At 44.7% G+C, this 27,219-nt stretch overlaps 1 protein-coding gene across 1 annotated transcript in view; it reads right to left on the reverse strand.

Moving 5' to 3' along the window:
• LOC147120236 (inositol polyphosphate 1-phosphatase-like) overlaps positions 1–27,219 on the reverse strand; it is a 72,655-nt gene that overhangs the window by 37,844 nt on the left and 7,592 nt on the right. The window contains exon 2 of the mRNA XM_085985866.1: positions 3,227–3,460. Coding sequence (XP_085841992.1) covers positions 3,227–3,430 — 204 coding nt within the window. The 5' untranslated portion in view covers positions 3,431–3,460. The remainder of the gene's footprint in view (positions 1–3,226; positions 3,461–27,219) is intronic.

Genomic DNA, 27,219 nt, shown 5'->3' on the forward strand with positions numbered 1-27,219 from the left:
AGCTTGCTGCCACCCAAACTCAGACTGCTGCCATCGTGGCTGTGTTTACCAGTGTCGACTGGGGCTTGCAGGGTGTCGCAGCAGCCCAGCAATCTGTGCTCCAACAGATTGCTAGGAATAAAAACAGAAAATGCTGGAAATACTCAGCAGGTCAGGTAGCATCTGTGGAGAGAGAAACAGAGTTACGTTTCAGGTCGATGACCTTTCTCTGCCTACACACCCTCTCCCGAAGATACTCAAGCTCGAGGGGGGCAGTCAGGAGAGCACCCATAACTGTGAGCAAGTGTTGTGAGCAGAAGCCTTTAAATAAGAATGAAGGCGTTCTCCACTTGCAACAACACTCCATGTTACCTTAGAAGCTGGAAAGACGTTTATAAAGCTGCTGGAGTTGCAGAAAGTTGGACAGAGCCCATGAAACTGGACAAGCATGTCAGCTGCAAGTAGTTGCTGATGATCCCTTTAAATACTGCTGCTGGAGCCTCCTTCCTGCTTGTCAATGCTTGCTCAGCTCGTCGCAATTAAGGCATGCCGGTAAGTTGAGCGGCAAACTACAAACTCCCAGATCGGGCGTCAGGTGAGCATTGCACACTCACTGATGTCACGATCTGCATCATCTACATGATTTCAGCGATTGCTGACATCAACAGTGTTGCCGGCCATCCGAAAATGGCGGCCGCCGTGCGACCCGCCAGCAGCGGCCGTCATTTTGTCCCCTGAATCTGGCGGTAACGGGTGGCGCTAAACCCCTGAATTTCTAGGTCTATATTTTCTGACCGGTGCTGTTCTGACAGGGCATTAAAAAGACACACAGAGGAGCCTGGTACAAATAAATTATGCATCCATACAAGAACAACACTGGTGAGAAAGTAATGCTAACAGCCTCGCTTGTATGAGCACAAACATTAATCAAATAAATGTGCCCAGCTTAAAGAATGATCAATAACTGAATTCACACCTTTCAAATCATTAAAGGAACACACAAGTACAGGTTAGTGTCAAACTCTGCCCAATTTGGTACATTTTGCTTCTTTACCACCGTGCTAATTTTGCTTTGCTAACAGTTTAACCAGCAACTTGAAAAACAGTCATATTGAAGTTTCTAGCCTTTGTTTACTGACCCTGACAGGTAAGCCAAGAATGGAAGTTCACTGGGGCCGAGAATCCTCAGCCCCTCTGGCAACAAGAGCAGGTCAGAGGCTGGGTATTCTGCGGCGAGTGTCTCACCTCCTGACTCCCCAAAGCCTTTCCACCATCTACAAGGCACAAGTCAGGAGTGTGATGGAATACTCTGCACTTGCCTGGATGAGTGCAGCTCCAACAACACTCAAGAAGCTCGGCACCATCCAGGACAAAGCAGCCCGTTTGATTGGCACCCCTTCCACCACCTTAACATTCACTCCCTCCACGACCGGCGTACCATGGCTGCAGTGTGTACCATCTACAAGATGCACTGCAGCAACTCGCCAAGACTTCTTCGGCAGCACCTCCCAAACCCGCGACCTCTTCCACCTAGAAGGACAAGGGCAGCAGGCGCATGGGAACACCACCACCTCCAAGTTCCCCTCCAAGTCACACACCATCCTGACTTAGAAGTATATCGCCGATCCTTCATCGTCGCTGGGTCAAAATCCTGGAACTCCCTACCTAACAGTACTGTGGGAGTACCATCACCACACGGACTGCAGCAGTTCAAGAAGGCAGCTCACCACCACCTTCTCAAGGGCAACTAGCAATGGGCAATAAATGCTGGCATTGCCAGCGACGCCCTGATCCCATAAATGAATTTAAAAAAAAATTCTTCCCTGGATACTAGGTTGGGCCCTGGCTTATTGTCAAAATCCCTGCACTGGTTTGTTAGGGAAGGCGAATCCACTGACCCCAAACATAGTCACTGACTTAAAGAAGGGGTGGGACTGAGAGGCAGGAGCTACTAATGCTGGAATTCCCATGACCTCGGTCCCCAGAGGGACCTAACCTAGGGTGAGCACAGATACACCTGGTGAAACTAGCCGACCCAACTTGGGGAGCCTGGGCCACGACTGAGAACTGGACTGCTGACCAGAATGCAAAAGTAATTTTTCCCCTCACTAAGGGAGCTGCCGGTGGCAAAATCAGGAAGGTTCAGTGGGGGCAGGGAGGCTCTAAACCTCCCCCCCACCACTCGCCACCCAGGTAAGAACGCTGCAGTATGCAGCCTCTGCAAATGGCGGATGCGCCAGATGCAGCCCTAGTGGAATTGAAATTAATTGAAATCACCTGACCTCACATACTCTCTGCAGCAAAGTTCAGCGTCAGGTACAACTGCGGTATAAGTACTAGGAGTGCCAGGCCACAGGTTTTCAGGGCCACTGTATTTATAGGTGTGGACCTTCATCCCACGACCCCAGTGCACTCTGCAAAGGTACACCAACATGTTGCACTACTGATGCTTTGGGTCCAGTATTGTAATAATTGCCTCCTTCAGCATGTAAAGACCATTGCTGAAATGGCGAGAGTTCTAATACTTTGTCCAGTATAACCTTTAAGTTCTTTGCTGGAATAATATGATCATGCCTGAATGTAACTTTTCAGCTATTAGTGCAGAGTGTGTCTGCTGGCATATATTCACAGCACACTGGACTTCTAAGGGACTGTGCTATGGTACAGTAGGATGGGGTTCATATCACAAATTTCTAAATGCTGAGCTTTCAGCCATGCCACCATGGAGAGGTAATTTCCATAATAAAAGGAGAAAAAAAGGAAGTCATACCACATTGTTCTAGTATTCCTCTTGCCTGCCCATCCCCTCAAATAGCAATGCTGCCAATGGCACCAGATTTAATGGGAAGGGAAGGATGGACTTCAAATTGAACACCACCCTTAAAAACAGAAATCTAAAATGTGCCGTATTGTTCTAGTCTAAAATGGTATGAACAAAATTAATCCCAGTTAGTCCCAAAATTCCAGTGCTAATCACCATGGCTGCGAGAGACCTAGTGCGCTTATTTCAATGCTATGATGTTCTTAATGTCCTGTAGCAATTACGAAGTATAAAAGGCTTGAAGTCCAAACTTGTACTGGTTCTGTTATTATAACATATAAAATACAAATAGTCAGTGTACTAATCGAGTACCAGAACAGCTGCTACATCACAACTGCCCAGATTCAAACTAATTGTTTCCAGATAGGACAGACAGCATCATAAACAAATATATTTTAATTAACTTTCTTAGTTCATGGTACTTACTTTCTTTCCCATGTCATGTTTGATTACTTCTTGAACCAATACATCTGCTAGTGTTTTGAAATCACTAACAAATTTCTTATTTTTCTCGTCCCCCTTTTTTTCCTGTACCAAAAGGTGAAAGAGCGTCTCCTCTTGCTTGCAGGCACGAGCAATGTTTGCAGATTTTTCTGAGGCATGTACGAGTGCAGTCAAAAATTCAGACATCTTGAGAGCTGGATATCTATACGTGATCACCTAGAATGAAAAATAAAAGGGCAGCCTGATACACCATGCAAAAAACTACCATTATTTGCATAAAGGGCACAGCTTGTCTACATGTGCAAAATCATGCCCATATATACTCAATATACTCAGAAAGTACATAATTCATCCATTTTGAAGCAGTGCCATGTGACTGAATTGTTTGAAGGAGAAGGTTGCAACACAAGTCTGAATCCTGGGAAGCAACTGAATACTCTGGTGTAAACTATCAAAGCTTGTACGTCTTTGGATCCAGTGGCAACATCAATATTATATACACTTCCATTTGCATGGTACATTACAGTTGATTATGCAACAAATTGATCCCAAGCATTTTGTACTTACTTGCTCCAGGGGTGCTTTTACTATGGCTATCGCATTGCTGTGGAAATGGGCATTGCCCTTAAATTAGCAACACAGTTGGAAAAGACATGTTAAAATACCAAAATGAGCTTCGCTCAGAATCTAAAATGACAATGTTTACTTAAGGTAAATGTGATAAATCCATGTAGTGAGACAAGGACTTGAAGAGGCGATATCGTAGAATTAGCATGAGTACTTTATTAACAAACAGAGTAACAAACATCATGCCTGCATCCTGGCATTTCACCTTTGCTGACCTTGACAGGAAGCAAACCTCTGACCTTAACAGGAAGCAAACCTCTGACCTTAGCAGCAGCATTGGCTACAGCACCACCTGGTGGATAACCTTAATCATAACATCCCAGATTACTATATCCCTCCCCCCTTAAGATTTCAGTATGAATTTCTTAACAAACAACCATTCCTGAGGGTCACATAAGGAGTCTCCATTCATCATGTTCCATACTTGATGAATCTAACAGTTCAGTATCAATCTCTCTGGTGGCTTGCGAGTCCTTTGTGAACGTCTAACAGTAAAGTCCCTGCTTGTTTGTGGTGACGCCATCAGCTGCTCCTGAGCAGTGCTTAGAGTATCTGACTCTGCAACGATGGTTTCCTCTTGACGAATAGGTTCCGGTGGAATTGTCTCTGTCCCTGGTGGTGGCACCACAGATGCACTTGGATAACTGGGGGCAACCCTGTCTTCAGTCATTGCATCTGGAACCTTCATTTCAATTTCCCCTTGTCTGGGAAGTATCTGATCTACATGTCTGCGTACTACCCTACCATCTCCCAACATGACCTTGTATGATACTGGACCTGTCATTGAGTCTATGAAGCCAGGAATCCACTTTGGTCCATAACTGAAATTCCTGGTAAGGACCGCATCTCCTTCTCCAAAACTTTGGCTCTTTGTTCTTTTGTCATGGTTCTCTTTTTGTTTGTTTTGTCTGTTTTCCATTTTCCTTTTTAGGTTTGGGTGGACAAGGTCAAGAGTGGAGCGTAGTCTATGACCTAATAACATCTCAGCAGGAGAGAGTCCTGTGGTGGATTGAGGTGTTATTCTGTAGCTGAACAGAACCCGTGACACTTTGGCTGCTAAACTCCCTTCTGCACTTTTTTTCATCATCTCCTTAAATGTTTGTACGGCTCTCTCCGCAAGTCCATTCAATGACGGATGATATGGAGCCGAGGTCACCTGCACTATGCCATTTTCCTCAAGAACTCTTGTCTTTGTACTCACAAAACAAGTGGCATTGTCACTCACCACGATCTCCGGTAGCCCTTGATTACTGAAGCTCCGACGCAGGCAGTCTATAGTAGTAGTGGCGGAAGCAGAATTTACAGGATAAACATCCATCCATTTGGAATGTGCACCAATGATTATGAGGAACATCTTCCCCATGAATGGACCCGCATAATCTAAGTGCAATCTTCTCCATGGTTTATCCGGCCACTCCCAGGGGTGGAGAGGAGCCGCTGCTGGTGCCTTCCGGTGTTTCTGACAAGTGCTGCATGTCTTGACTACATTTTCTATCTCCTCATCTAGCTTTGGCCACCACAAGTAACTCCTAGCCAAGGCTTTCATACGCGAGACCCCAGGATGACACTGGTGTAGTTGCTCTAGGATAGACTGTCGTGCTGGCTGTGGAATAATCACTCGTGCTCCCCACAACACGCAACCATCCTGCACACTCAGCTCTGTTTTCCTGACACTGTAGGGTGTGAAGTCAGCCCCTTCCGGATGCTGTGGCCATTCCCTCACCACATATTCTCGAACTCTAGACAGTACTGGATCTTTACCTGTCCATGTTCTTACTTGCTCTGCAGTCACAAGTGCCATGTCAGTGTCCTCCAATATCAAAACTCTGTCCTCTGGAGCTGCACGGATAGGTGTGCCTGGCAGTGGAAGACGGCTCAAGGCATCTGCGTTCCCATGGTACTTGCCCGCCTTGTAGACGATGACATACTCATATGCCCTCAACGTCACTGCCCACCTCTGGATCCGGGGTGACACCATCTGTGGAACTGCTTTCATTTCATTGAAAAGAGAGAGGAGGTTTATGATCGGTGCATATGGTGAACTTCCTGCCATATATGTACTTGTGGAACCTCTGTAACCCAAACATTACTGCTAACCCCTCTTTGTCTAACTGGGAATAGTTTTTTCCGCTGGTGTTAGAATTCGGGACATAAACCCTATTGGTCTTTCAGTTCCATCTTCCACGCAGTGTGAAAAAACTGCCCCCACCCCGTAAGGTGAAGTGTCACAAGAGAGAATGATGTCTTTCTCTGCATTGTAGTGAACCAGCACATCCGACGACAGCATCAGTTTCTTGGACTGTTCAAATGAAACCCCCTGCTCCTCTCCCCACTGCCACTGTGTCTCCTTGTGCAGTAGTTTGTGAAGAGGTGCTAACACAGTTGACAAGTTTGGTAAAAACCTGTTATATTAGTTCAGCAGTCCCAGGTAAGCTTTTAAGTCAGCCACATTTGTAGGAGCAGGGGCGTCCTGCAGTGCTTGTACCTTCTCCTTGAGTGGATGGAGCCCGGTGGCGTCCACTCTGTGTCCCAGGAACACTGCCTCATTCCCCAGGAAAGTGCACTTACTCCTCTTGAGCCGGAACCCTGCCCTCTCCAATCTCTGTAGTACCTCTCTCAGAGTGCTCAGATGCTCCTGGTCGGTTCTTCCCATCACCAGAATGTCATCCAGATAGATGGAAACATGTGGAATCCCTTGCAGTACACCTTTGATTGTCCTCTGGAAGATAGCTGGACTAGATGAGACACCAAACGGTAAGCGGTTATATGTAAACAAGCCCTTGTGTGTATTTATGGTGACGTACTTCTTTGATTCGTCATCCAGTGTAATCTGCAAGTAGGCATGACTCATATCCAACTTTGTGAATTTCTTTCCTCCAGCCAGGTTTGCAAAGAGATCCTCTGTTTTGGGAATCGGATACTGCTCTAGTTTGGACACCCGATTGACTGTCAATTTATAGTCTCCACAGAGTCTTACCGAATTGTCCGGTTTTAAAACAGGTACTATGGGAGCTGCCCATTCTGAACATTTCACTGGCTCCAGTATGTTCTCTCTCAATAGACGGTCAAGCTAAGCCTCTACCTTTGGCTTCATGGCATAAGGCACAGGTCGTTGTTTAAAAAACCTTGGCGGTTCCTCCTTGTCTACATAAATCTTAGCTGGGGGGCCATTAAATGTGCCAAGTTCCTCCTTGAACACATTCTCATGTTCACTCAACACTTTTTGCAAAGTCAACTGGTTGCCCGCATCTATTTGATGTACTGCGCCCCAGTCTAATTTAAGTTCTTTTATCCAGCCCCGACCTAACAGGTTTGGCCCGGTACCCGATACTATAACTACAGGTAGCTGTTCCACTGTGTCCCTGTGTTGCACAGTTATCTTAGCTGTACCTAATGTCGCTACTCGTTCATCTGTATATGTTTTAAGATGCAGGGAGCAAGGCTTTAACTGTGGAACTTTTGCACGGTTCCACAATTTTGAGTACTCTGCCTTGTTCATTATGGTCACGCCACACCCTGTATGCACTTCAAAGTTCACCTTAGAGTCATTTACTGTCAGTTGCAATGTGATAGGAGCCACTTTTGGAATGTTCTCTAACATGCTATACATTATGAACATGTCCTCTTCTTCCTCAGCTTCCCCGCTGATGTGGTGTGCTCCATGTTTTTCAGTTCTCTCCCTTGGTTTTGCTGTCCTCCCCCTTTTGGTTTGGATTCCTCCACAGGTGATTTCGCCCTGCAAGCTCGTTTTATGTGTCCTTGTTTCCCACACTTGTAGCACTTTTCCTCCAGAAACCGGCATTCACTCGCCAGGTGATCACCCTTGCATCTATAACATGCCTTCAAATGCTCACGTTGTGGTTTCTGATGCATGTTCAACTTGTGCACAACAACCTGACCTGCAACTTGCGTAGCATTAGCTCTGTCTGAACCCTGTATTTCGTTTACATCTCGGTTCGCTGTCTCTATGGCTTGAGCAATTTCCAATGCTTTTTCATAAGTAAGCCCATTCTCGGATAATAATCTACATTGCATTTGGTCGTCCATAATTCCGCAAACTAGCCTATCTCTCAGCATTTCCTTCAGGTTGTTCCCATAATTGCAATCTTGTGCTAATTTATGCAACACCGCTACATAGTCCATTACGCTCTCTTCCTCTTTCCTGTTCCCTGAATTAAACTTGAACCGCTGTACAATCTCACTAGGCTTAGGGTTGAAATGTTCTTTTAGCAAAGCCACGAATTCAACAAATGATTTGTCTCCAGGCTTTTCAGGACTGAGCAGATTCTTCATCAAACTGTAGGTTTGGCTTCCCACTGAACTAAGCAGAATGGCTTTCCTTCTTCTGGCATCATTTATTTCATTTGCTTTGAAAAAATAACCCAACACTTCACAGTATTCCTCCCAGGTTTGTGCTTGACTATCAAAAGCGGAAACCGTTCCTACCGTGGCAGCCATGCTCTCTTCCAACTGGTAGCTAACTGCAGCTCGTGATTTTGTTGTTTAAATGTCCTGGCAGACTTCTCTTCTTTATCCAGGGTCCTGTTTTACCTCATCACCAAATGTGATAAATCCATGTAGTGAGACAAGGACTCGAAGAGGCGATATCGTAGAATTAGCATGAGTACTTTATTAACAAACAGAGTAACAAACATCATGCCTGCATCCTGGCATTTCACCTTTGCTGACCTTGACAGGAAGCAAACCTCTGACCTTAACAGGAAGCAAACCTCTGACCTTAGCAGCAGCATTGGCTACAGCACCACCAGGTGGATAACCTTAATCATAACATCCCAGATTACTATAGTAAATAAATCAGAAATCGTATTGCCGTGTTGTCATTGTCTAATCTTCTTGTTAGGCAGTCCCTCGGAACCGAGGATGACTTGCTTCCACATTAAAAATGAGTTCGCAGGTGACTGATGAGTCACGAGCAATGTTTGCAGAACCTACAGTCTCTGTCACAGGTGGGGCAGACGGTGGTTGAAGGGGCGGGTGGGTGGGGTGCTTGGGTTGACGTGCGCTCCTTGCGCTGCCTGTGCTTGGCTTTTGCTTGCTCCCGGCGAAGTGACTCGAGGTGTTCGGCGCCTTCCTGGATGCTTCTCCTCCACTTTGTGCGGTCTTGGGCCAGGGATTCCCAGGTGTCGATGGGGATGTTACACTTTTTCAAGGATTGTCTAATGTGCAACGGTTGGCAGCTTCATTTATACCGTTTATCTTCAGTCATTCTGTTACTCGAATCTCTAATACTGATTAAAAATACAGTTTGGAAGTTTTAAGCTCCTTCAGAAAGGAGCTGCGTAACACAGATGTTGCCTGCTGCTGTATGAGGAGATAATGGTAGCTGTTTACATAAAAACTGGATATTTCTCTCATTCGAGGCTGGTTAAGTTAATTATAGACTGAGTTCTGATCGTTGATAAAGGGCTCCTTAAATATAATTGCTCATGTAATGCTCATGTGTTTGCATATGTTACTGAATGAACTAGCTATCCCTTCCCTAATTATACAAACTCTTGTAAATCAACGAGTAGGGAGATTTTAGAAAAGTATTAGTGATGAAGTCCTTATGGATTTGAACTGGCAATTATACAATAAAGGAGACTAGAGTCTAGTTTACTCATGGTCTAAATCATATAAAAATGGTACAGTTTGTAAACTGTCAAGAAAGGTTTTTTACAAATTCTTTTACTGCATTATTTAAAGGTGATTTTCTCATGGTCGCAAAGTGCTGATTATATACGTAGTAAAAGTACAGAGAAAAAATACCTTATTCACTGTTATTAAAACAGGGAATATGCTTGTTGAACATTTTTGCACAGAAACAGTTGGTGTTTTCCTCAGTTTAGAAACAATTCGAAGAGAGTGACATTGTTTTCTATCAGACCTGATGTTAATTTACAAACAGAGGTTAAGCTATCCAAGGAGTGTATTTTTCCCCGTGTGTCAAGTGAAAGTGCGTTTTATTAAAACACCATCATAAATCAATGACAGTTGAAACAATTTGTATTTATCCATACACACACAGGAAAATATACCCCAAGATATAGCAGGTCATATTATCTGAAGCAAGGTGTCTATTTTCCAAGGAATGACCATCTCCCTGTCATTTCCAAACTGATCCCTGCGCTCACAGAGACACCACCAAATGCTTGACAGGAATTAACTGCTATGTAGTGAATTCTGCATTCATGTGACAGAAACGCTCTACCAGAAGGCACACCAATTCATTTCAGAATGGATCCCAGACAGCAGAAGCCAAGGGAGCTTGGATTTACCACACTTTCCCAAATGCTGGGGGCACTGTCAACTGGATCCCTCTGGTCATCCATGCATTTCCTCATAATCCAGGGCTGTATATGAATAGGGAAGACTTCCAACCCCTGAACATGCAGGTGGTTTGCCACCAGCAGCTCAAAGCCCTGCATGTCAATGCACACTACCCAGGACTGAGGCATGATTCATTAACTTCTAGATTGTCTTATGTGACTGAATTGTTTGGAGGTAAAAATCACATTGAAAACTGGCTCCTGACAGGCAAGGGATCTGCACTGTAACTGTGGCTCATATCCCTTCTGATGAACCCCCCATATTCAACTTCAGCAAATATATAAATATGCACAAGCCAATATTTGGATGCTTATCAAGCAAGCTTTTCAAGTGCTCAATTGTTACTTCTGATGCTTGAACTGGACCACTGCCATACTTCCCTGTGAAAGTTGGAAAAACTGTTGGTGTTCTCCATATCGCATAACACTGACATCAACAGAGGCCTGGGACTGGAGGATCAAGTGCATACACTTCAAAAGTACTTCATTAGCTGTAAAGCGCTTTGGCATGTCCTGAGGTTGTGAAAGGCGCTATATAAATGCAAGTTATTTTCTTTCTTTAACAGGATAAGGAATACGATGTTAAAGAGCCAATTGCAAAGCAGGCTGGGGGTGAGTTATGGGAGGCCATTATAGCCCGTTTGCTTCCAAGAGAAGCCCGACAAAGTTTTTCCCTCCTCATTTTTAATCAGGCCAACAACTTTTCACCCTGTTTCTTAAGGGGAATATGTTTTCATCCTTTTGAAGTAGCCAAGTTTGACTCCTCTTTCTTTGTAATAAAACAACAGTTTTTAACGATAGAATATATCTTTAGTGATCTTTTCTGTGTATGGTAGTGTCGATGTGCAAGTGGCCTATAACTGCCGAAGAATTTCCTCTTCAACATGTCTTCCTAGCCATCCATGAACCATTTACTTCTGTGCATCAGTGGGCATGGTACTGCTTACCCTGATGTTCTTGCTCCCTTAGGTGAGGGGCTAGAAGTCAGGGAAGACTGCTGCAGCTGAAACTCTGGATACTCTCTAAATGGAGTGCAGACTACCCCAATGCCCCAGCTGCTGTGCTTATATCCTTGCTTTTGGAAGCATCCTTCGAAGCCCTGATGGTATGCATCCCAAAATGGAAGTCAAAGAGGGAATAGCAAATGCTCTGATCACAATCTATCAAACATCCTTGGATATAGAAATTGTGCCAGAGGACTGGAAAGTTGCCAATGTAACACCTCTGTTTAAAAAGGGAGAAACCACAGAACTATAGACCAGTCAGCAAAACATTGGATAGTTTATAGAGGCCATAATACAGGATAAAATTAACACTCACTTAGTAAAATATGGATTTGTAAAAGGCATATCACATCTGACAAATAGGAATTGAAGTGGATGTTGTGCATATGCAGTTCCGTTTCTGCATCACCTAGGTGGCTCGCTTCAAATTGTGGTACTTTTTTCCATAAGCTTCTATACCCTTTGGGTTTCAGAGCCAGTGTTAATACACGCTTGTCATTCAGATCCAGACAGCCTGGACCCGTACTTGGTTAGTGTACCACAGACTGGGCAAAAGAAGATCATCTTGGTTTTCATGCATGACATAAAATAAATATGTTTTGGACGCCGACTGAGGTGGTAATGAGTGGGGGAGGAGGGGAGGCAATCAGGAGTGGGGCAAGTGGTAGCCAGCAGTGGCCTGCAAATTCAATGTGGAACTGGGGGAAGCACTCCTGCTCCTGCCGGCTCCATGCTAAGTTAAGTAAAAAATAAAAATGTACCTTTTGGGAGGCAGCCTCCAGCCATCCCTTTAAGGTTTGGCTGCCAAGTGCCTGAGAATACCGACTGCAATGGGCAAGCCACGTGCTGCGGTCATTCGTTAAACAATTTTGTAAAAGGGGGTCTGAATCAATCATCAAGCTTCCTATTTGTATATGCCTGTTTCAGGCGTGGTCCCTGGACACCTAGGCAGGAGACTTTACCAATATGGTGGACGGAGCACCTCTGGCCCGCCATGCTGGATGCCAAGGCTCCCGTTTTACGGCTGTAACTGATACATAGGCGCCAACAGAATACTAGGCCTATGCTTTTAATATTGAAGTGTCACATTTTATTTCCTTTTAAGAAGGTAAGGGGTCGATTTTACCGAAGCTGTCGGGAAGAAGGCGGGACTACAACTTTCGGGTTTTAGTCCCGCCCACATCGACGTCTGGCCAAGCCACACGATTTTCCCTTGATTGGCCTTTTTGAGCTCGCCCAGCGGGCTCAGCAGGCCAATTAAGGGCCACTCGGCAACAGGTGACATCACAGACTGATGTCTTGTTCTTGACAGATGAAATATCAGTGTTTCACAGCTGTTTGAAGCTGTGAAACACTGACAGTCTGAGTTCTGACATGAGTCCTTCTGCACAGACTCAGTTAGAGCTCACATTGGCACTCAAAGCTGAAGGCTGTCACTTTTCACAGATCGCAGCTGTTCAGCTTTAAGTTCCGGCTGAGTGATGGACTCCCTACGGCTACAGGAAGAAAGGCTGTGAAGGTAAGTACAGGTAATTTAAACTTCTTTACACACTTTAGACACACCAAACACACTTACCTTTGCACTCATGCACCCATCACTCACCTGAGCGCCGACATCGCAACCCCTCCAACTCATTCAACCCGACGGCCCGCCTGCTCTAACGTGGCGTGGTTTGGAGCCGTCGGGAATCCCACACGAAACCCCTCAAAATAGGGATTAGGCTAAAAACTACCTGTTAACTACCTGTTAACAGGCAGTTAATTGGCACTAATCCCTTCCTGCCTGGGGTCGGCGGGTCCCAGTGCGGGGCGGGTACCCGCCGCCCCTGAAAGTTGCGTGGAGCGGGGTTTTGGACGGGATGGTGTCGGGACCCCCGAAATTGGGATTTCGCCCCCCCCCCCCGCACGCCTTAAACCCCGCCTGACGGCTCCACAAAAATCGGCCCTAAGTGTGTGTCAGAAATAGAACTATTTAGAGTAGGTAACCATAACCCTAGGTGAAATTAGGGGAAATGTCTGGACTACAGAGTGTTCAGCCTCAAAAAATTATACAAATGTTCAGTGAGTTAATCAACAAACACTATAGAGAAGACAATTAAAGAGCAAGAATTTATTGAAGTTTTTAGCTTGTAATTATGGTTGTTCAGAACAAAGTTTTACAATGGTCGCACTGTTCATAAAGCAAAGTGCTGCAATCTTGGGCCTTTTTATTTTGAGGTCCTTCTGAATCAAACCTCAGTGTTGCAGCACTAAAGCCCAGGTTGAATTATTTAAGACACAACTATCTGAGCATCATTTTCTTGTCATGCCGAGCCAAGAGGATAATTTTCGAGAATTTGTACTTCCTCCCTAAAGCATGAGGGAAAAGTTACACCCACGGCCAGTTTAGATTGGCATTTAAGATAAAGCAAAACACTATTATTCAGTTCTAACAGCTGCAGTACAATTTACCATAAATAAAAGAAAACCCAGCATTCAGATCACAAGCTGAAAGCCATTTCAAATAAACTGCAACTTTTGCATCTCTTTTTGACAAGGTGCAGCAATTGAACTACTTGACCCATCTTCTCAATCCAGTCAACGTATATAACTTCATAACTCGATACACCTTCAAAGTACACAAAAATCTTTCTCTTTTCCTTCAACAATTGGTTGAATCACCACTTACGTAACATAATTGAAGATCAATTGCAACATAGACTTTGACATAAAAGTGAACTCCATTTTAATCTTAATAGCAATAACTTCCATTGAAAAGGCTGTTTGCTACTTTAGACTGCAGGATTTTGCGACATTGCCAATGTATTGATCTTGATATCATTAAAGGAGCACTGCTGTCACAAAAAAAGTTTTTTTGGCATGCTTCTGTCATTTGAGAAAAAAAGCGACAAGAACTGCATCATTTGTGTCATGGTGTCACATGCAAGTGACATCATAACACATTTTGGTATGACGTAAATCATGTGTTTGTGGACAAGGAAATAAAGGCTTTATAACACCTTTTTAAAGGAAGACAATTCCCCTTTAACACAGTGAAAGCTATGCAGAACAATGATGGCATAATAGCTACAAATTAATCTTTAACTAACCTCAGCGCAGTCTGGATACAGGTAATAAAAGGCCCACAGTAGAATGAATTTCAGCAGCGCATTGCACTGATATCTATCAGTCTACCCAACTGTAGTCTGGTTTGTACTGCAGTAAGTGACTGTTAATCAAGCAAAGATTTTATTCTTACGAAAAGTATTTAATAGAAGGGCTTCATCTCAATATACTTTGGCAGAATCTCAACCAATTGCAGGTGTTTAATCTGTCAATAAATGTTGAGTACTATATTTGCATTCGGCCAAGTAAAAGTGAATCCAAGGGCATTCTTAAAGGGCACTGTTCTAAGAGTCACTGTCCAATTATTCCAGCTTCAGTGATTTGTATGAGATCTTAGCTGTTTCCTTCAAATCGACCGACTCCATTTATAAATGTTGCCAGTCTTTAAAAATCAACATAAAACTATTCCAAATGGAAAGACATTTCATCCAATCCTTCATTATATTGAAAATGCCATAATTACTAAGGCCACCCACATGATTTGAACCTAATATTTTTAATCTGCCTCAGACCATTTTGGATGAAGATTTTTAAACTGCAATTACCATTTTTGGTTTCTCCTTTTTGTTCCATCCCCCGCTCACAATTGTCAGCTCTGGCGGTGAGAAAATGGAGAACACACTCCTTTGGACCTTTTGACTACAATGTCACCCCGTAGTTCAGTCAGCAGGAGGTATATTTACAATCTACAGACAGACGCAGTTGCAATATTTCCTTAAGTGGTAACCCTTAGAGATTTGCTGTGGAATTACTGACGCTCATATATCGGCAAGTGGCCACCACATGCACTCGGCACTGTGCGTTCAGCTGCTTGAGACAAAGCGCCTTTACCTCTACATTACCACAACTTTTGCAAGGGTGTTGTCAGCAGATTTTTTTTTAATGAGCATCCTCAATCTTAGATCAGCCAGAAAAAAAACATTTTGTACAACACCAGCAGCTACTTTCCTCAGCGGTTGTCGCAAGAAACCTTTGATTGCTTTGCAATTCATAGTGTGTGTGAAACTATGCAATGATATAATTATTCAGTGGATAACGTGTATCCTTCAAAGTTTATGTTACTTTTACAGTACAAAATACACAGAAAAAATAAAATACAAACCAACACACAATGCATAGCAGCAACATCAATAACATTGTATAAAAAAGACCAATTGTGAAAACATCTAGATACAGAACTTGTAAAACAAGTAAAGGTAGTAATATCATACAGAACAATCCCAAACATGGACAAGTTATATGAGAGAGTTAGAGGGAAAAAGACAGAAAAGATTCAAGAATCATCACTTTATAGCCTGAATCAGGTGATGAAGTCAGATTCTATTACCGAAGTTTTGCAGTCCAGTAGCACATTCCTCTGGAATTCTTGGCGATGTTCAAAGTTTCTAGACTTATGGAAAGTTTTGCTTTTATCTCAACAGGCACTCACTGACTCAGTTCTCTTTCAGCAGATGCCAATTTTTATAAATTCATTCTCGGGATATGGGCGTTGCTAGCAAGACCAGCATTTGTTGTCCATCCCTAGTTGCCCCTGAGAAGGTGCTGGCAAGCCTTCTTCTTGAACTTCTGCAATCCAACACGTGTCCAACTGAGTATCAGATTGACGTTTCCAGGATATTAGATTAATTTTGTTATCAGGGCCGCCAAATTCAAAACAATCTTATGCTGCAATCTAATAAGCACCAATGGATCTCTATAGATGATCAAGACAAGTAGACGGTAATGTGAACTGGGTAACTAATCTTTTTTTAGGTGCAAAAAGTGACTCCAAATGAACACTGGACTGTACATTGTGTTCTACAATCGATCTTCCGAGGAGTTCTGACAGGTTTGGACTCCATACCTGCTGTAGACCACCAATGTAAACAAAGTGGCTCTCCCCCCTACTTTTAATGTAAAAATATTCCAAACTGATATCAGCCGTGGGATTTTGTTTTAAAGAACTGTTCATGCACCAGGCACTGCCCATATCTGCACATGCACAGATTTTTCAGTACACTGGCCTGGAGTTTCTGTTAGGTTGCACTGTTTTTTTCAGCACAATTCGCCCGAAATCAGCCAAACCAATGCAAAAGATCGCGGACTTTCAAGTGCAAATTACATCCAGCGCAAATTGAGTTTCCGTGATCCTTTGCACTAATTTACAAAACATCGTGCTAGAAGCTGGCCCCGCCCATAAAACTAGCCCCGCCCCCCTGATCGAATTAATCACCATGGCGAGTTTCCGCTGATTGCACCCATTTGCAGGCCTCGAGGAGGTTCTTAAAATCACAAGTGGTGCACTAATCTTTTTCTTCTTAGACAGTCCCTTGGAACCGAGGATGACTTGCTTCCACATTAAAAATGAGTTTGCAGGTGACTGATTAGTCCAATGCTACAGTCTCTGTCACAGGTGGGGCAGATGGTGGTTGAAGGGGCGGGTGGGTGGGGTGCTTGGGTTGATGTGCGCTCCTTGCACTGCCTGCGCTTGGCTTCCGCTTGCTCCCGGCGAAGAGATTTGAGGGGCTGGATTTTAATTCAGCAGTCGGGAAGGAGGCGGGACTACAACTTTCGGGTTGTAGTCCCGCCTCCATCGAGATGCGGCCAATCCACGCGATTTTCCCTTGATTGACCTTGTTGAGCCCGCCCAGCGGGCTCAGCAGGCCAATTAAGGGCCACGTGGCAACAGTTGACGTCACAGACTGAAATTTCATCTGTCAAGACGTGTTGGCAGATGAAATATCAGTGTTTCACAGCTGTTTGAAGCTGTCAAACACTGACAGTCTTACTTCTAACCTGAGTCCTTCTACGCAGACTCAGTTAGAACTCTCGCCGGCACTGAAAGCTGCAGGCTGTCACTTTTGACAGCTCGCAGCCATTCAGCTTTCAGTGCCGGCTGAATGATGGACTCCCGAAGCCTAGAGGAAGAAAGGCTGTAAAGCTAAGTACAGGTAATCTAAACTTCTTTACACATTTTAGACACACCAAACACACTTACCTTTGCACTCATGCACCCATCACTCACCTGAACACCGACATCTCGACCCCTCCAAGTCCTTCAGCCCGACGGCCCGCCTGCTCTAACCTGGCGTGGTTTGGAGCCGTCGGGAATCCCACACGACACCCTTCAAAATAGAGATTAGGCTAAAAACTGCCTGTTAACTACCTGTTAACAGGCAGTTAATTGGCACTAATCCCTTCCCGCCTCGGGTCGGCGGGTCCCAGTGCGGGGTGGGTACCCGCCTCCTTTGAAACTTACGTGGAGGCGGGTTTTGGGCGGGATGGTGTCGGGACCCCCGAATTTGGGCTTTCTGCCCCCCGCACGCCTAAAAGCCTGCCTCACGGCACACTGAAAATCAACCCCGAGGTGTTCGGCGCCTTCCCGGATGCTTCTCCTCCACTTTGTGTGGTCTTGGGCCAGGGATTCCCAGGTGTCGGTGGGGATGTTACACTTTTTCAAGGAGGCTTTGAGGGTGTCCTTTGAGGGTTCCTCTGCCCACCTGGGGCTCTCTTGCCATGCCGGAGCTCCAAGTAGAGCGCTTGTTTTGGGAGTCTCGTATCGGGCATGCGGACAATGTGACCCGTCCATCGGAGCTGATCGAGTGTGGTCAAAGCTTCGATGCTGGGGATGTTGGCTTGAGCAAGAACACTGACGTTGGTGCGCCTATCCTGCCAATGGATTTGCAGGATCTTGCGGAGGCAGCGTTGGTGGTACCTCTCCAGTGCTTTGAGGTGCCTGCTGTACATGGTCCATGTCTCTGAGGCGCACTAAACACTCTGATTAAAATGCTTATTTTTTGTGATAAACCCATTTTCAGCTGTATGAATCAAACTGCACCAAGTTACCACTCTTAAATATATCACAGAATATTTCTTAAAGCAAATTTTTAAAAAATTACATTCTCAAACAGTGCCCGATTGCGCTGGTTCATAGCAGATTTTATGTTCGGCAATATGCAAATTTATTTGAGCAGAAACTTGCAAAAAAAAACACTTCTCAAAACAAGTGCAATTTTGAGCGCAATTTGTGCCGGAATCACCGATTGTGACCAAAGCGGAAATGCCAAGCCATTTTCCATCACATAAATTTGAATGCTTACAGCAGAGGCACTGTAATAAAATCATTGCATAACAGGTACAAGAAGATCAGGGAGACTTGGGGTAGAAACAGAAAATGCTGGAAATACTCAGTAGGTCAGGCAGCATCTGTGGAAACATTAACTCTGTTTCTCTCTCCACAGATGCTGCCTGGCCTGCTGAGTATTTCCAGCATTTTCTGTTTTTAGTTCAGATTTCCAGCATCTGCAGTATTTTGCTTTTGTAAGACTTGGGGTAGACTGCTTTGTGGCAGCCTTTACTGCCCCTGCTGTTTATGGTGATGGGAAATCAAAGTCAGGTGTCACATCTGTCACTTCCAACTTTCAGAAACCCAGTAAAAGGTACATTGCCTTTAAGTTTTCTCACTTGCATTAATTTACATTGGCAAATAGAAACTGAATCTTACCAATCAGCTCAAATTTGTTGCTATATCTTTGGTATAATTCCCACTGCAGGCAGCAATTCAAAATAAATAACTTCCTACTGCAAGCCCATTATTTTTAACAAAAACAGGAATAATTTTGAATGTGAAGTCATTGAGACAATGATTGAAGGTTGCTAAGAAGCAAAATATGCAGGAAATATGCCACAAATGACATAGACTGTACATTTAACTTGTTGTAAGTTCAGATTCTCTGTTTCATCTCAATTAGGACTCTTGACTAGTCTAGCACAATTTAAACATATTGTTTATATTAAATAATTAAAAAATAGCACTATCACTACAAACTACCAATGTGTCAACACAAGTCGTTTAACTTTATGCAAGCATGTCAGGCAAATCTTTTTTTTGCTGGCCAAATATTCAGCAAGATTATGTCAATGTTTATTTTTAATTCATTCTCAGGATGTGGGGGTCTTTGTGGCATGGCCTGCATTTATTGCTCATCCCTAGTTGCCCTTGAGAAGGTGGTGGTGGGTCTTCTTCTTGAACTGCTGCAGTCCGTGTGGTGAAGGTGCTCCCACAATGCTGTTAGGTAGGGGAGTTCCAAGATATTGACCCACCAATGATGAAGTACGGTGCTTTATATGTTTGAGTCATGATGGTGTAACTTGAAGGTGACCTTGGAGGTGGTGGTGTTCCCATTCACCTGCTGCCCTTGTCCTTCTAGGTGGTAGAGGTCGCAGGTTTGGGAGGTGCTGCCGAAGAATTGCTGCAGTGCATCCGGTGGATACTACACACTGCAGACATGGTACGCCAGTGGTGGAGGGGGTAGATGTTTAGGCTAGTGGATAAGGCACCAATCAAGCAGACTGCTTTGTCCTGGATGGTGTCGAGCTTCTTGAGTGTTGTTGCAGCTGCACTCATCCAGGCAAGTGGGGAGCATTCCATCACATTCCTGACTTGTGTCTTGTAGGTGTTAGAGAGGCTTTGAAGTGTTAGGAGGTGACCTACTCGCCACAGAATACCTGCTCTAGTTGCCATGGAATTTATGTGGCTGGTCCAGTGGAGTTTCTTGTCAATGGTGACCTCCCGGGATGTTGATGGTTGGGAGCTTGGCAATGGTAATGCCATTGAAAGTCATGAGGAGGGGGTTAAGCTCTCTCTTGTTGGAGAGCATCACTGCCTGATAGGCTGTAATTAAGTCTGGAGGCATGTGGTCCTAGCAGAACCCAAACTGAGCATCGGTGAGCGGGTTATTGGTGAGTAAGTGCCGCTTAATAGCACTGTTGATGACACCTTCCACTAGTTTGCTGAATATTGGGAATAGGTTGATAGGGCAATAAATAGAAACGTAGAAACATAGAAGATAAGAGCAGGAGTAGGCCATTCGGCCCCTCGAGCCTGCTCCGCCATTCAATGAGATCATGGCTGATCATCCAAATTCAGTAACCTGTCCCTGCCTTCTCCCCATATCCCTTGATCCCTTTAGCCTTAAGAAATATATCTAACTCCTTCTTGAATATATTTAATGAATTGGCCTCCACTGCCTTCTGTGGGAGAGAATTCCACAGGCTCACCACTCTCTGAGTGAAGAAATTCCTCCTAATCTCTGTCCTAAATGGCTTACCCCTTATCCTTAGACTGTGACCCCTGGTTCTGGACTTTCCAGCCATCGGGAACATCCTTCCTGCATCTAGTCTGGCTAGTCCTGTTAGAATTTTATAAGTTTCAATGAGAGCCCTCTCATTCTTCTAAACTCCAGCGAGTATAAGCCCAATCGACCCAATCTCTCCTCATACGTCATTCCTGCCATCCCAGGTATCAGTCTGGTGAATCTTCGCTGCACTCCCTCCATGGCAAGAACATTCTTCCTCAGATAAGGCGACCAAAACTGCACAGAATACTTAAGGTGTGGTCTCACCAAGGCCCTGTATAACTGCAGCAAGACATCCTTGTTCCTGTACTCGAACACTTTCACTATGAAGGCCAACATACCATTTGCCTTCTTAACCGCCTGCTGCACCTGCATGCTTACCTTCACCAACTGGTGCACAAGGACACCCAGGTCTCATTACATTTCCCTTCTCCCAATCTATTGCCATTCAGATAATAATCTGCCTTCTTGTTTTTGCCACCAAAGTGGATAACCTCGCATTTATCCACATTATACAGCATCTGCCATGCTTCTGCCCAATCACCCAACCTGTCCAAATCATACTGGAGTTTCTCGGCATCCTCCTCACAGCACACACGCCCACCCAGCTTTGTGTCGCCTGCAAACTTGGAGATATTACATCTAGTTCCCTCGTCTAGATCATTCATATATATTGTGAATAGCTGGGGTCCCAGGACCGATCCTTGCGGTACCCAACTAATCACTGCCTGCCACTTGGAAAAAGAGCCGTTTATTCCAACTCTTTGCTTCCTGTCTGCCAACCAGTTCTTTATCCAAGTCAGTATCTTGCCCCCAATCCCATGTGCCTTAATTTTACATGCTAATCTCTTATGCGAGACCTTATCGAAAGCCTTCTGAAAGTCCAAATACACCACACCCACTGGTTCTCCCGTATCTATTTTACCAGTTACATCCTCAAAAAATTCCAGTAGATTAGTCAAGCACGATTTAGCTTATGTAAATCCATGTTGACTTTGTCCGATCCTGTCAATGTTTTCCAAGTGCACTGCTATTACATCTTTTATAATGGACTCTAGCATTTTCCCCACTACCAATGTCAGGCTTACCGGTCTATAATTCCCTGTTTTCTCTCTACCACCTTTTTTGAATAGTGGGGTAACATTAGCTACCCTCCAATCCATGGGAACTGTTCCAGAGTCTATAGAATTTTGGAAGATGACCAGCAATGCATCTACTATTTCTAGGGCCACTTCCTTAAGTACCCTAGGATGTAGAATATCAGGCCCTGGGGATTTATCGGCCTTCAGTCCCATCAATTTCCCTAACACCATTTCCCTACAAATACTGATTTCTTTCAGTTCCTCCCTCTCATTAGACCCTATGTTCCCCGACATCTCTGGGAGGTTATTTGTGTCCTCCTTTGTGAAGACAGAACCAAAGTATGTGTTTGATTGGTCTGCCATTTCTTTGTTCCCCATTATAAATTCCCCTGATTCTGACTGCAAGGGACCTACGCTTTTTCTCTTCACATATCTATAAAAGCTTTTACAGCCAGTTTTTATGTTCTCTGCAAGCTTATTCTCATACTCTATTTTCCCCCTCTTAATTAATCCTTTTGTCCTCCTTTGCTGAATCCTAAACTGCTCCCAATCCTCAGGTTTACTGCTTTTTCTGGCCAATTTATATGCCCTCTCCTTGGATCTTATGCTATCCCTAATTTTCCTTGTTAGCCACGGTTGAGCCACCTTTTTTGTTTTATTTTTATGCCAAACAGGGATGAACAAATTCTGTAGTTTATCCATGCGATCTTTGAATGTTTGCCATTGCCTATCCACCATCAACCCTTTGAGTAACATTCCCCAATCAATCCTACCCAGCTCGCGCCTCATACCATTGTAGTTTCCTTTATTTAAATTCAGGACCCTAGTCTCTGAGTCAACTACTTCACTCTCCATCTTAATGAAGAATTCTATCATATTATGATCACTCCGACCCAAGGGGCCTCGCACAACAAGATTGCTAATTAATCCTTTCTCATTACATAATACCCAGTCTAAGATGGCCTGATCGCTAGTTGGTTCCGCGACATATTGGTCCAGGAAACCATCCCGTATACACTCCAGGAATTCCTCCTCCACAGTATTGTTACTAAATTGGTTAGCCCAATCTATATGTAGATTAAAGTCACCCATGATAACTGCTTGTGCCCTTATTGCACGCCTCTCTAATTTCCCATTTAATGCCATCCCCAACCTCCGCATTAATGTTTGGAGGTCTGTATACCACTCCCACTAACGTTTTCTGACCCATGGTATTTCTCAGTTCTACCCATACAGATTCCACATCATCAGAGCTAATATCCTTCCCTTCAATTGTGTTAATCCCCTCTTTAACCAGCAATGCTACCCCACCTCCTTTTCCTTTTTGCCTATCTTTCCTGAATATTGAATACCCCTGGATGTTGAGTTCCCAGCTTTGGTCACCCTGGAGCCATGTTTCCGTAATCCCAATCATATCATATCTGTTTACCTCTATTTGCGCAGCTAATTCATCCACCTTATTACAAATGCTCCTCGCATTAAGACAGAAGGCCTTCAGGCTTGTTTTTTTAACACTCTTACACCTTTTAGAATTATTATTTACTGTGGCCATGTTTGATTTAAACCCTTGATTTCTCTGACTGCCACTTTTGCTTTTCTCCTTCCTGTCTTTTGCTTCTATTCTTGTTTCCCTTTCCTCTGTCTCCCTGCTCAGGTTCACAACCCCCTGCCATTTTAGTTTAAACCCTCCCCAGAGTACTAGCAAACACTCCCCCTAGGACATCGGTTCCGGTCCTGCCCAGGTGCAAACCGTCCAGTTTGTACTGGTCCCACCTCCCCCAGAACCAGTTCCAATATCCCAGGAATTTGAATCCCTCCCCCTTGCACCATTCCTCTAGCCATGTATTCAGCTGAAATATCCTTCTATTTCTACTCTGACTAGCACGTTGGGTGGATTTGTCTTGCTTTTGATGGACAGGACATACTTGGGCAATTTTCCACATTGTTGAGTAGATGCCAGTAATGTAGTTTTACTGGAACAGCTTAGTTAAGGCCGCAGCTTGTTCTGGAGCACAGGTCTTCAGTAATACAGCCGGGATGTTGTCAGGGCCTGTAGTGTGTCCAGTGCACTCAGTCATTGCTTGATGTCACATGGAGTGCACTGAATTGGCTGAAGTCTGTGATGGTGGGGACCTCAGGAGAAGGAAGAGATAGACCATCCACTCAGCTCTTCTGGCTGAAGATGGTTGCAAACACTTCAGCCTTGTCTTTTCTACTCACCTGCTGAGCGCCACCATCATTCATGGAGCCTCCTCCTCCTGTTAGTTGCTTAATTGTGTACCAACATTCATGACTGAATGTGGCAGGGTTGCAGAGCATTGACCTGATCCATTGGATGTGGGATCACTTAGCTCTGACTATAGCATGCTGCTTTCGCTGTTTAGCATGCATGTAGTCCTGTGTTGTAGCTTCACCAGTTTGGCACCTCATTTTCAGGTATGCCTGAGACAGTTCCCGGCATGCTCTTCTATATTCCTCATTGAACCAGGCTTGGTCATTTGGCTGGATGGTGAGGGAGAAGTGAGGGATATGCCAGGCCACGAGGATACAGATTGTGGTCATGTACAGTTCTGCTGCTGCCTCATGTCTGCCCAGTTTTTAACTGCTAAATCTGTTCTTAATCTATCCTACTTAGCACGGTGGTAGTGCCATACAACACGATGGAGGGTATCCTCAGTGTGAAAATGGGACTTGGTCTCCACAAGGACTGTGAAGTGATCACTCCTATCAATGTTATCATGGATCGGTGACAGGTAGATTGGTGAGGATAACGTCAATGAGGTTATTCCCTCGTATTGGTTCTCTTACCACCTGCCACAAACCCAGTCTGGCAGCTACATACTCGTCCTGCTCAGTGAGTGGTGGTACGAACAAGCCACTCATGGTGATAGACACTGAGGTCCTCCACCCAGAGTACATTGATATCCTCAGTGCTTTCTCCAAGTGGTGTTCAACATGGACGTGTACAGATTTATCGGCTGAGGGAGGGCACTAGGTAGTAATCAGCAAGAGGTTTCCTTGCCCATGTTTGACCTGAAGCCATGAGGCTTCATGGGGTCCAGAGTCAATGTAAAGAACCTCCAGGGCTATTATGTCCGTGTATAATTGAGACACGGACAGCAGGAGTTGATTATAACAAGTCTTTACTGAATGGAGACAAACGGGAAACTGAAACTACAGAAGGCTGTTAGTGCCTTTTATACAGGGGTGGTCACTGCCGGTACTGCAGTCTGAGACCAGTTATTCCCTTAAAGGTACATACACAACAATTCCTCCCCTTTTAGATAAACAGTACATAACATTCATTTAACAACTAAATAATAACTAATTACAATTACAATTACGGTTGCTAGATACATTGGTTGAGGTTAAGCAATTATAAGTTCAGTCTTTGAGGAGGCTTCCTGATTCTGTCTGGATAACGCCTCTTTGGGGTATCAGGTTCTTCTGGTGAGGTTGAGTCGGGATCAATGTCGTTGTTTGGTTCATCTGCTTCCAATATCACCGATTCTGCGGTAGATGCAATTGGTACTTCGGTTTCATCGCCAGGTGTATCAGATCGTGGTGTGGAGTTGACGTTTTCCAGTGACTCCAGAATCTGGTCAGCATGGCGTCGTACAATACTCTCTCCAACGTCCACGGTATACATTAGAGGTCCTTGCCGTGTACAGATCGTTCCTGGCTGCCATTTCTCTGTGCGGTAGTCCCGGGCCAAAACTGGTTGGCCTATCTTAAAGCTCCTGGTCGGCCTTTCATTCATATTCTGAAACTGCCTGTTCTCCACATCTCTTCGGACGTTTGGCTTAACCAAATCCAAGCGGCATCGTAGTCTTCGATTGAAGAACATCATGGCTGGAGTTTGGTTGATAACCGCATGTGTCGCATTCCGGTAGGCAAACAAGAAGTTATCCACCTTGTGTTGTAGGGGTATATCTTCATTACACATTGTCTTGATAGCCTTCTTGAATGTTTGAACAAACCTCTCGGCCAATCCATTAGTGGCTGGATGATATGGGGCGGATGTGTAATGCTTAACACCATTGTTCTTTAAGAACCTCCGGAACTCTTCAGACTCAAACTGTGTCCATTGTCAGAGCAAATCTGTTCAGGCAGCCCATTTCTGGCGAATATGGTTCGTAAGACTGTGATAGTTTTTTCTGTGGTGGTTGAGGACATTTTTATTACATCTGGCCACTTTGAATGTGCATTCACCGCAATTAAAAACATCGAGTCCATAAAGGGACCAGCAAAATCAATGTGCACCCTTTGCCATGGAGATGAGGGCCACTCCCATGGATGTAGAGGAGCTTGTGGTGGGGCATTTTGGACCTTCTGGCATCCTGTACAGCTCTTGGTCATCTCTTCAATTTCTCTATCGATTCCCGGCCACCACACAAACGCTCTGGCTAAGTTCTTCATTTTTACCCCACCCAGATGACCCTCATGAAGCTCATTGAGCACTCTATCCGTCAATTTAGGTGGAATTACTACTCTGGATCCACACGTCAAGGTCCCCCTGCACACTGACAGCTGTTCTCTTCTCGGCGAGAATGCTGGCAGCAGTGGTTCGCCATGTGCTGGCCATCCCTTCACCGTTAAATCATAGACCCAGGAGAGTGTCGCGTCATTTCGTGTTTCCTTTTCTATGTTTGCATTCGTCACAGGGAGACATTCGACTATAGTCGAGTGGAATAACTCCACTGGATCCACTGCCAGTTCTTCTTCCACCGTCGGTAACGGTAGGCGCGACAATCCATCAGCATTCCCATGCTGTTTAGTTCCCTTGTACTCGATGTCAAAGTGGTGTGCCCCTAGGAAAAGTGACCACTTCTGCAGCCGTTGTGCCGTCATTATCGGTACGCCCTTCTGAGGGTTGAAAATGGAGACGAGAGGTTGATGATCCGTTAGTAGAGTAAATTTCTGACTGTGCAGGTAGTGATTGAACTTCTTCACCCCCCACACCAGGCTGAGGGCCTCTCTGTCAATCTGAGCGTAGTTATGCTCGGCTGAAGTTAACGAGCGTGACGCAAAAGCTATCGGCCTCTCTGAACCATCAAGGAATTTATGTGACAGTACCGCCCCAATGCCGTAGGGAGACGCATCACACGCCAGCCTTATCGGTAGTGATGGGTTGTAGTGAGCCAATACTTTTCTTGAAGTGATTAGGTCCTTACTCTCCTGAAAGGCCCGCTTACATTCATCGCTCCATTTCCATGCTACTCCCGTTCATAGTAGGGCGTTCAGTGGATGCAGAATTGTGGACAAATTCGGCAAAAACTTATGGTAGTAATTCACCAAGCCGAGGAATGACCTCAGTTGTGACACATTTTCAGGCGCCGGAGACATAACTACCGCTTCAATTTTGTCAGGGGACTTATGCAACCCCTCTTCATCAATCACGTGGCCACAATACGATATCTGTTTCTTAAAAAACTCGCACTTGGGGCGATTGGCTCGCAGACCATGTTCACGTAGTCTAGTGAGCACCTGCTCTAGGTTGGCAAGGTGCTCACTGTCATCTTCACCTGTCACTAGGATGTCGTCTAAGTAACACTGAGTCCCCGGAATCCCTTGCAGGACTTGTTCCATCGCTCTTTGCCAGATCGCCGGAGCTGATGGTACTCCGAATACCAGTCGATTATACTGGTAAAGACCTTTGTGAGTGTTTATCGTGAGATACTTCCTAGAGGATTCTTCAACCTCCATCTGCAA

This window comes from Somniosus microcephalus, chromosome 4, assembly GCF_052327205.1.
Source record: "Somniosus microcephalus isolate GS21.2 chromosome 4, FLI_Smic_1.0, whole genome shotgun sequence".
Lineage (NCBI taxonomy): Eukaryota > Metazoa > Chordata > Chondrichthyes > Squaliformes > Somniosidae > Somniosus > Somniosus microcephalus.